Here is a 10,326-nt window from a genome sequence, read left to right on the forward strand (position 1 = left end):
AACACATAAGAGCCTCCAATACTACTCCGGGGGCCCGCGGGACATCAGTCAATCTCGACGTGGGCTTGCGTGCAACCTCTTCTTGAAGGTACTCTAAATCATCCATCACCTGACGGACAAAGGTCATCATAGAAGCAAAGAACATGGACCTGGTCATATCTTCGTATTCATGGCACTTCATCGCGACATATTAGCAATTTCCTTAATCCGTTTTCTAATGACACCCTTTTCTTGGAGTAGGCATCCAATTTGCTGAGACCGGGCCTCCAACACCTGTGAGGCTGTATGGTTTTGGTCTTGCAATTGTTGTATGTCTTCTTTCAATCGGGAAATCAATGTGTAGCAATGCTCTCTTTCCGTTTTGAAATCCTTTGCTTGTTGGACCATTTCATTTTCAAAAGTAGTCAACTTTTTCTTTAGGAATGTGACTCCTTTAACATACTTTTGCTTTAACTGCTGAATAGACCCTGTCCGTTCTTTTGTACTATTTGCCAACTTTGCCCGGGATTTTGCCAATTCATCCTCGGCCTTTGCTAGATCAAACCCATAATCATGCACTTTTCACCTCAGATGGCTTATGAGTTTTTCATCTTTTTCGCTTCTTACCAGGGTTTCAGCGGCTGTTTTCATCTTCTGAATCTGAGCTCGGAGGGCTTCATTTTCTTGGGCTAACCTTGTCTTTTCTCCTTCATCCTCAGCAGCCTGCAAACTACTATCAAATTTGAGTTTTTTGATTTGATCCTCTAGCTTTCTTTTGGTAGTTCGGTATCCCTTCTCTTTAGCTAACCAAACCCATTATTCTCGCGCTCCATCGATGAATTGTTGGACATGGGGACTTTTGGCGGGCTGTTCTGGTTCTTGATCGACTTGAACCCTTTTACCATACCCGGCCGTGTAGTTATATTCTATTTCACCCGCGGACAAATCCCGTACTAGTGTCAGTGGATCCAGAAACCTACATTGGTGCCAAATTTGGCGAATCTTTTCTTCTGGGAATGCGGCTTTTGGCATAGTTCAATAACCTATGGACTCAAATCTTCATCATGAGGGACTGTTTGGTATCTTCCTAATTGGTGTAGGACCCGATGTAGAGCATACGGCTGAATACTCCGAAGACCCATCAATAAAAGAAAGTACACTCTAACAGACGTCTAAATAATCTCGTTGATCGGGAGCCAACCGAAAGTCCACTCAATTCGATTTGCGGTCAAAGAACCCAAATACGTGAACCATGCCTCAGTACTTTCCGGCAAATCATGGCCGTTTACCCTGTTTCCATATTCTTCAATGCAATTGAGTCTGGTCAGACTGTAGTTCATGTACCCCGAGCGATGGCAAAGATGTTCTACCAGCCACATTTGCAAAAGCAAGTTGCAACCCTCATAAAACTTTGTCCTAGGTCGACAAGGGGTTAAAGCTCGATAAATTTCTGCGAGAATCATCGGTATAATAGTGCCATTGGCCTTTTTGACCAAAATGTCGGCCATTCCTGCAAGCCCCACTTCTATATGTCCGCCACTCCTTGGGCATATCAGAGTGCCTAAAAATGCCACTACGAAGGCCAAACGTGCTACCCATTTGTTTTATTTCCTTAGTGACTCAAACTAGTGTCCAGAGACTCAAATCTGCGAGGGTCCCCATACCGGCTGTACAAGAAATAGAATGTGCAGAATCCTCCGGCCAAATTTTATCTTTAACTTGTCGGCTAATACACAGAAGGTCCAAAAACTTATGAGGGTTACAGTTCTTGGTGCTACTGGATATTGATGCCTGAGATTCCCGTCAAGACCAACATAACCTGTTATTTCCTCTAGTGTAGGGGTCGGCTCAAAATCAGAGAAGTGGAAATATTATGTGTCGGGTCCCAAAATCGTATCAAAGCTTCAATTATATCAACTCTTGGTTTAATTTTTAGAAGATTGGTAATCCCACCTAAAGCCTTTGTCTTAGAACGCTTGGCAACCTCCCCCAAGTCGTTCCACCACATGTGGAGTCCTAGTGGAATCTCATCTACGACTCGAAAAGGTATATTTTCAATGGTGCTCATTCTACACATTTAAATTAGGGTGACTGGTTAAAACATGTGAGTTTCATTTGAAAACTGACCAAACAAAAGATTATTTTAATTTAAAACAAATCATGGCTACTTTTGCAAATACGGCCCTTCAGTACTTCAGAAGGGAAGATTATAGGGTTGTTGTTGCTACCCAATTTTTCCCTCATATTTTTTAAAACATATATATATATATATACTTTCAAAATAGTATACTTACATCATCATTTAATTTATAAACATATACAAGCATTTTTCATAATTTTAAAGGCTTTAAAATTAATTTCTTTCTACATCGTGTTTTAAGTTTTGCAGGTAATCCAAGAAGTAACCGTTCTTCAAAAAGGAGCAATCTTCGCTCCGGTTTCCGCTCATAACGTTCACATCCTGAAATTATTTCAAACGTAATCGACCCCCATCAATTACCCACTTTACTATATGGCTATTCAGATACTTGCTATATATCACATATGTTATATTTTAGATTCACATTAATGACTCCGCATGAATTCATCCGATACTGTCCTACCCAAAAGAACCCTTTCCGAAACGTAAGACCCTTCCTATAACAACTCCATCGGTTTCATCCACCATTGGATCCAGAACTGCACACAGCCTGATTTCCGTAATACCAGGGATATGTAGGCAACTCAGAAATCGGAGTTCAGCCTCTAATTTCAAAATCATCCCATTCGGTCAAAATCGGACATCATTTCTTTACCCGATAACTCTTTCATAATTTCCGGGTAAAGAGGGTAGCTGTTGATACCCAATTTTTTACTCATATTTTTAAAACATATATATACACTTTCAAAATAGAATACTTGCATCATCATTTAATTTATAAACCTATACAAGCATTTTTCATAATTTTCCTTAATCTTAAAGGCTTTAAAATTAATTTCTTTCTGCATTTTATTATATAAATATTCAATAATTATCCTTCAAATTATTTTTATGATGATTTAATCATCCAAACCTATTATCTACACCAACATGTATGTTTTAAATATTTTACTGCATCTTTTTATAATTACATTTGCATTTTTATTTATGCAGAAGATAACTTTTTATATTTTTAGAATGTTAAGTTATTATTCTTAATCATATTAGTGCATAAATAATATTTTTGTTATTTATAAATTATTTTTGCTAAATATTGGGTATTTAAATAATACCCTAATTTTAAAACCTATTTTCGGATCTAATACACCATCCCAATACCCCATACACCACCCCAATAACCCCAGCCCAAACCCGTCTAAATAAACCTGACCCAACCCCCTTTTAATCATGGTCGTTGATCTCTGGGATCAATGTCCCATATCCTTCCCCCCACTTTAATAAACCTAACCCGCCCCAAACCCTACCATTCCATCTCAGACGCTTCCTTTGAATCCTCTCCCCTCTTTTTCTACGAACCCTAGCCGCTATATCTCTCAACCTCTCCAAATTCGGCTCTAAAATGGAATCAATCATTGATTCACTTACCTTATTGATCTCCTCTCACTACTGGTTATTCGTCTGTGGTGTTACCTTGTTGCTTGCCTAAACATGACAAGCAAATCTCATCAAAATCGAACAAAAATCGGTTCAAATCCATGATCTTTTTGCTATTCTATCTATATTCGCCCGGTGTTCTACTGTGAGTACGAAAATTTGTCTATTTCTGTTGATTCTTACTTACCCTAAACTAGGGTTTTCAGATCTCTTCAAATCAAACCAAAATGGGTTCGATTCTCTAATTTTGAGTGTTATTATGTCTATATCCATCATATATTCTATTGTGTGTCCGATTTTTTTCAATATTTACTTTCCCTAAAAAACTAGAGTTTACCTATTTTTTCCCTAATTTGATTTTTATTGATTCTGCAGGTTATTGCTTTTTTATTTATGTTTGATTTTACAGTGTTTCCTTTTTTACTTGTTTAACTTCTACTAATATATAAACCCCTTCCCATTCCCCTGTAAGACAGATCGGAATCACTATAATCTCACTAAAAATTTGAAGCTCTGTTCTGTTATTTCTTTACTACCTTGTTATTTACCTTGCCTTGGCCGGCTGAAAGCCAAGGCAACTGAGAGTATACTGTCCGAACTTGGGGTTCTTTTGAAGCTCTTGGGAACTTTGACGCATTGAGGTTCTGGGTTCTTGTGGATGTTTTGTTATTTATTTTGTCCATTTAACTGGTAAGCTACTTGATTCTCGTAATTTCATCCCTATGTGTCCTTGATTTGCATGTGTTCTCACCTATGAAATTCCTGGTTTAAATATGTTTTTTTGGATTACATATGTGCACAATTTTGCTAATATCACCTTTTTCTAAGCTTGTTAGCATCTGATTCTATTCCTAATGATACTAGTCATGTGTTTACCTAAGCCTAACTTGGGTAACCTGGGTGCAAGGGTGTCTGGATGTTTCCTTAATTCATGTTTATTTGTTTTGTCTTTAACCTCTATAGTGAAGGCTAGAATGTCTGTGTTAATTATAACATGTTCACTTGCTATTTTGTCAATTAGCGTGATCCCCATACCCCATTGGTGACAGATTGAGATCTTAACAGTTACCTCAATCTCTTTTTCCATGCCCTGTTTGAACCATATTGTGACATGATTTGGATCTTCTCTAGTTGTTTAGTCTATTGTGACCATCCTAGAATACCCATATGTGATATTTGGTATGAGTTTTCTATCATACACTATTCTGAGTCCTTGCAATGTTTGTTCTACATGTACAATGTATTGCAATTTGTATTAAAACTATTTTCTATCGATTATGATCTTGCTTCTATGCTAATATATTTTTCAGTCTGTCCTTTGTTCATTTGATACCATGTTTCTTCCAGTGTTTATCATAAAATGTGTCCCCCCTCACATCTAAATGCTGATTACCATGACCCTGGGATGCATGTTTAGCTTAATTTGAATTTCTTAAGCCTCAATTGGTTTAGTGTCATGACTGATAACCTATGCAAACCAGTTTCTTCCCCCCCCCACCCCCAACTTCTTCCAATATGTGGTTGCTATGTATCACTTTACTAAGTGTTGAAATCCTGTTGAACCTGCTTTTGAATCTTGCTGAATCTTATTGTAAGTCTTGTGACCTGTTTGCTTAGTTGTTCTGTGTTCTTAACATATGCCCCCTTAATCATTTCCCACTCTCTCTAATTTGTTACCTATGATATTCTGAACCTACCATTCTTGGCCGGATGAAAGCCAAGGCTACCAAGACTCTTACTACTGACCTTCCTAGCGTGAGCATTGCTCGGGGTCCAATTGAGACCCTTATGAACTCTGACTCTGCTCGGGGTACATTATGGGCTTACTGAATAAGCCAATAGGTTTGTGTAAATGGCTGTTTTCTGAATCTCTGGTAGCTACTAGGTTTTGGCTATTTTTATGTAAATGAAGATTGTTTTCTGGGTTTGATTGGCTATGACTTATGGATTGTGGTGAAGCCTGTTGGATATGAAATTGAAAGCCTGGCAGGGCTAGGTATACTTTGGGCATGTCTTAGGCCCACTATGGCTATTTCTAGCACTTTGTAATTTATTTCATTACTGAGCCTGTTATAATTTTGTAATAACAATTGGGGTATTAGTAAAATTGAAAATAATTGGTCTATTCTAATATTTGCATGAAAGGGTATAGATCCAGCCTATAGGATCTGAGTGTTTAATGTTCCCAGTATGCTTTGCTTTGATGTATTCTGATAGATATCATGCCTATAGGACATAAATAATCTCATTTGCTCACATGTCCATCTTCACACATTTTTTACTACCTATCATACTGCAACACGTGTAATTATTTATGTTAGATACCATGCCTATAGGATTACACTGAGTAATAAATACCTGCTCTTTACAATATTCACGTAGATATCATGCCTATAGGAACACAATCAAATTTATTGCTATTTCTGTTATTCCTATTATACTACCCGCCTAGAAAGCATGAAAGGATAAAGAACCAATCTCAAGCGCTCATTCTTAGAAATCCTGCCTATAGGACTCTAACCTAGGAAGTATGTTGACAAAACGCTGGTAATTGAACTATCAAACCGTCTCACTTCCTTATTTTGCAAACAAAATTAGGAAGCATGCCTATAGGATATGTAATGTTCGTCGTGTTAAGACAACAACACTGTGTGCATGCTTAAAATTCAGAATCACATAGAAGTCATGCCTATAGGATTTAAGGACCCCATTTCGTATTAATTTTGGAACTTGTCACATGCTTAATATGTAAAAACCTTGATTGCGTGCATTTGTTGCTTATATGTAGAGGCTAACTTGAGCCCTTAATTTCTTTTATATGAAGTCCAACTTGTTTTGTATGTCGCATAGTTTTATCATTTTTTGAGCAGCCTAAGTTATGTCTAGAACCATCCAAAATTGAGGTCCAAATGCGTCCATGGGAACTAGACTTCAAAATCTAATACATATCCAAAATTTGGGATCAAACATTTTTAGAATCGTCCCAGATATCTTTTTGAATATAACTTTAGATTCCGACACGTTGATAGTTTCAGATTTGCAGAGCTTCACAAAAAACTTTATATCTGGTGTAAAAATGTCAAAATCATGAACCGATTGATTTTCTGAAAAATAGACTTCAAGATCTAAGACATATCAAAAATTCGGAATCAAACATCTTGAGTATCGTCCTAGGTATTATTTTGAATCTAACTTTAGATTTCGAGGCGTTGATAGTTTCAGATTTGTTCAGCTTTACTAAAATATTTGTATCTTAGTGTAGGGACATCGAAATCATGGACCGTAAATTTTTTCGAAAACCAAACATCAAAATATAAAACATATCCAAATTTAAAGATTTAATACCTTAAGGATAGTTTCATATAATATTTCGAAGTCAACGTAAAATTCGGACACACTGACAATTTCAAACTTGCGCGACTTCACCAAAACTTTTATATCTTGATGTAGGAATGTCGAAATCATGAACCATTTTATTTTATGAAAACAAGACTCCAAAATCTAAAATATTTCCAAAATTTAGGATTTAATACCTTAAGGATAGTTTCAGAGAGTGTTTCAAAATCAATATCAGATTTTAATATACCGACAATTTCGAATTGGCGTGACTTCGTCAAAACTTTTATGTTTTGGTATGAAGCCTCAGGATCACAAGATGTTGTTCTTGCTTTTAATCAAAATTCAGGAGCTCCATTCTCACAAATATCTTGGATTTGAGTCTCCCTGAATTTGAAACGTTGCGCCCCGGGAATCTTTCTTCTTATATTTGTGTTCCCTTTTAATGCCTCTCTTCTCTTACCTTTTTTTTTTCTTTTAGGGTATTGAGCGGATATGAAGACCAATAAACTTGAAGGTTATGCGAACATGAAGACATAGTGAATCCCTAGACTTTGATGCAAATATTGTCATCATTTCAGTGAAGATACCATTTTACCATAACAACTTGCCCCCTTTAAATCAAATGGGATCCAAAGATCAAAAGGAGGATGACGTTCAGCTTGATTTTATATTCCTTTCATACTTCACTCGGACAACAATTGGGGAACTATGTATATTTTGAAATCATGCGACTGAACTCAGAATGAAACTCTAAGCCGCTTACGTACCTCGATAAAGAGAATCAAGTCATACCGTAGTTCAGAATGGCTAATTTATTTTTAATTTTTTCTTATTTTTATATCCTAACTTTTGCCTAGTCCGCCTCTTTCGAGGTTTTCAACCTAGCGGACTCTTTTATTTGGTGGACCGTACATAGTTTAGACTCATGCGGTCCATGAATGTAGGAACATGTAGTTTAGGCTCATGCGTCAAGGAGTGTTGCAACTGCAAGGATAATACTTCTTTAAGAATTTGCCATTGATAGGGCTGATTCTCACGCCATCTGCATCTACTAGCTTGTATGACCCATTTGAGTAAGCTTCTTGTACGACATATGGCCCATCCCATTTTGAAGTAAACTTCCCTACAGGTTTATGGGAAGTAATTATAGGTCTTCGTATGGAAAAGACTTGATCTCCTACTTGAAAGGATCTTGGACGAACTCTTTTATTAAAGGCGCGAGACAATCGAGCTTGATAATATTCAAGACTCTGTTGAGCTTCCAACCTCTTCTGATCAAGAGCCTACAACTATGCTAATCGACGTCAAGCATTTTCTTCATCAGTGATCCCTTCTTGAATAGCTAATCGTAATGAAGGTATTTGAGGCTCGAGTGGCAAGATGGCTTCGACTCCATAAACGAGTGCATAAGGGGTCGCTTGTGTTGGCATACAGTGAGTTTTCCTATATGCCCACAGAGATTCTTCCATATGGTCATACCAATCCCGTTTGGATTTGGATATGACTTTCTTTAACAAGTTGCATAGAGTCTTTTTGAATGCCTCGGCTAGACCATTGGCGGCAACATTGTACATAGAAGAGTTATGTTGCTTGAAGCCAAAGAGTTCACATATCTTGTTCATCAACCTATTGTCAAATGGCTTGACATTATCCGTTATTATGTAACGAGGAATGACAAAGCGATAAATAATATTTACTCGGATGAAACTTGCAACATTTTCCTTCTTTACTTCCTTAAAAGACACATCCTCAGCCCATTTTGAGAAGTAGTCAGTTGCAGCCAAGATGTATAGGTGCCTAACGGAGGACTTTGGAAGTGGTCCAACAATATCCAATCCTCAAGCGTCAAACGGCTAGGATGAAATAGTCGGGTGCAACACTTCAGGAGGCTATTGAATAAAATTTGCATGGAAATGGCAAGCCTTGCATCTTCGAGCGTAGTCCAAGCAATCTTTTACCATCGTTGGCCAATAATATCCCATCTTTTTATATGGAAGTGGAGCTTTGGTCCAGACTGGTGTGACCCACATACCCCAAAATTCTCTTCTTGCAAAGCTTGGATTGCTTCATCTTCCCCTAAGCATCGCAAGAGTACTCCCTCGAATGATCTTCTGTATAGGGTATCTTTGTAGTAAAGGAAGCGAGGTACATGATGGTGGATTTTGGTCCTTCTCCTCTGATTTTCTAGAAGTATCCCGTAGATCAAGTAATTGATAATGGGTTGTCTCCATTCTTCTTTCTCAGCTTCAGAAACAACGATAATGCTTGAGTTCATTTTCTTCACCATTAGCCTCATTTAGCGGCGGTACTACCCATTTTTGGCAGATAGTAACTTGTGCTTGATCAGGCAGGGTTAATGATGAAGCTAGGGAAACTAAATCATAAGCCTTCTTATTTTCTTTTCTTGGTACATGTTGAATAGTCACGTCACCAACTCACCCCATTAATGTTTTAGCATAATCATGGTATGGGCGTAGTTAAGGTTTCTTGACCTCGTAACTACCTAAAAGCTGATTGATCACCAACTGAGAGTCACCAAAGATTTGCAATTGCAACTGCTTCATTTTGATAGCCATTTCAAGCCCAAGTATTAGTGATTGATACTCAGCAACATTGTTAGAGCAGAGTTGCGTCAATGTAAAAGAGTAGGGCAAAACTTCACCTTGAGAAGTGACAAATACTACGCCAGCATTAGCTCTTGTGCGATGTGTAGTACCATCATAGTACGTCTTCCATGGAGGTTGAACTTCAATGACCATTGCATCCTCATCAGGGAGTTCGTTAGTTAGCTCCCAATCATCAGGTATAAGGTGATCTGCCAAGAAATCTGCTAACGCTTGTCCTTTTATAGCCTTTTAAGGGATGTATACAATTTCAAATTGTTGAAACTGGAGGTACCACCTTGCCAGTCAATCATTGAGGACAAGTTTTGACATCACAAACATGATGGGATTTGCTATATAAATAAGACGAATGACATGAGCTTGAAAGAAGTACTTCAACTTTTGGATTGAGAAGACTAGTGCCAAACATAACTTTTCGATTGGCGAATAATTCAGCTTATTTGGTGTCATCATCCTGCTCAAGTACTTCAACTTTTCTTTCCCTTCACTATTTTCTTGTGCCAACAATGCTCCAACAGACCTCTCTTGTGCTGAAATATATAGTATTAACGGCTTTCCAGGTATAGGGGCTGCCAAAACTAGAGGCTTCATTAAGTAAGTTTTGATGCTTTCAAAGGCATTGCTACAAGTTTGGTCCCATTTGAAATAAACATCTTTCTTCATAAGGCGAATGAATGGTTGGCACCTCCCAGGTAGGTTTGAGATGAATCTCCTAAGGTACGCTAACTTTCCTTATAGACTTTTCAATTCATGAATATCCTGGGGCTTAGGCATTTTCAAGATTGCATCTACTATAGCTTGATCAATTTC

At 37.7% G+C, this 10,326-nt stretch overlaps 1 protein-coding gene across 1 annotated transcript; it reads right to left on the minus strand.

Annotated features, from left to right (window-relative positions):
* Positions 1–9,369: 9,369 nt before the first annotated feature.
* Positions 9,370–10,107, minus strand: LOC138879437 (uncharacterized). The gene is made up of 2 exons (XM_070159046.1): positions 9,871–10,107; positions 9,370–9,744 (listed from the first exon to the last, which is right to left on the minus strand). Exons 1-2 carry the CDS (start codon positions 10,105–10,107, stop codon positions 9,370–9,372), a joined length of 612 nt encoding a protein of 203 aa, XP_070015147.1.
* Positions 10,108–10,326: the final 219 nt, after the last annotated feature.

This window comes from Nicotiana sylvestris, chromosome 10 (genome assembly GCF_000393655.2).
Source record: "Nicotiana sylvestris chromosome 10, ASM39365v2, whole genome shotgun sequence".
NCBI lineage: Eukaryota > Viridiplantae > Streptophyta > Magnoliopsida > Solanales > Solanaceae > Nicotiana > Nicotiana sylvestris.

Excerpts from the sequence above, each read along its gene's own strand:
- LOC138879437 (XM_070159046.1), bottom strand. The coding sequence starts at position 10,107 with ATGAAGCCTCTAGTTTTGGCAGCCCCTATACCTGGAAAGCCGTTAATA. Across the intron at positions 9,745-9,870 it reads AGTACTTCTTTCAAGCTCAT|GCTATAAAAGGACAAGCGTT; the intron begins GTCATTCGTCTT and ends ATCCCTTAAAAG.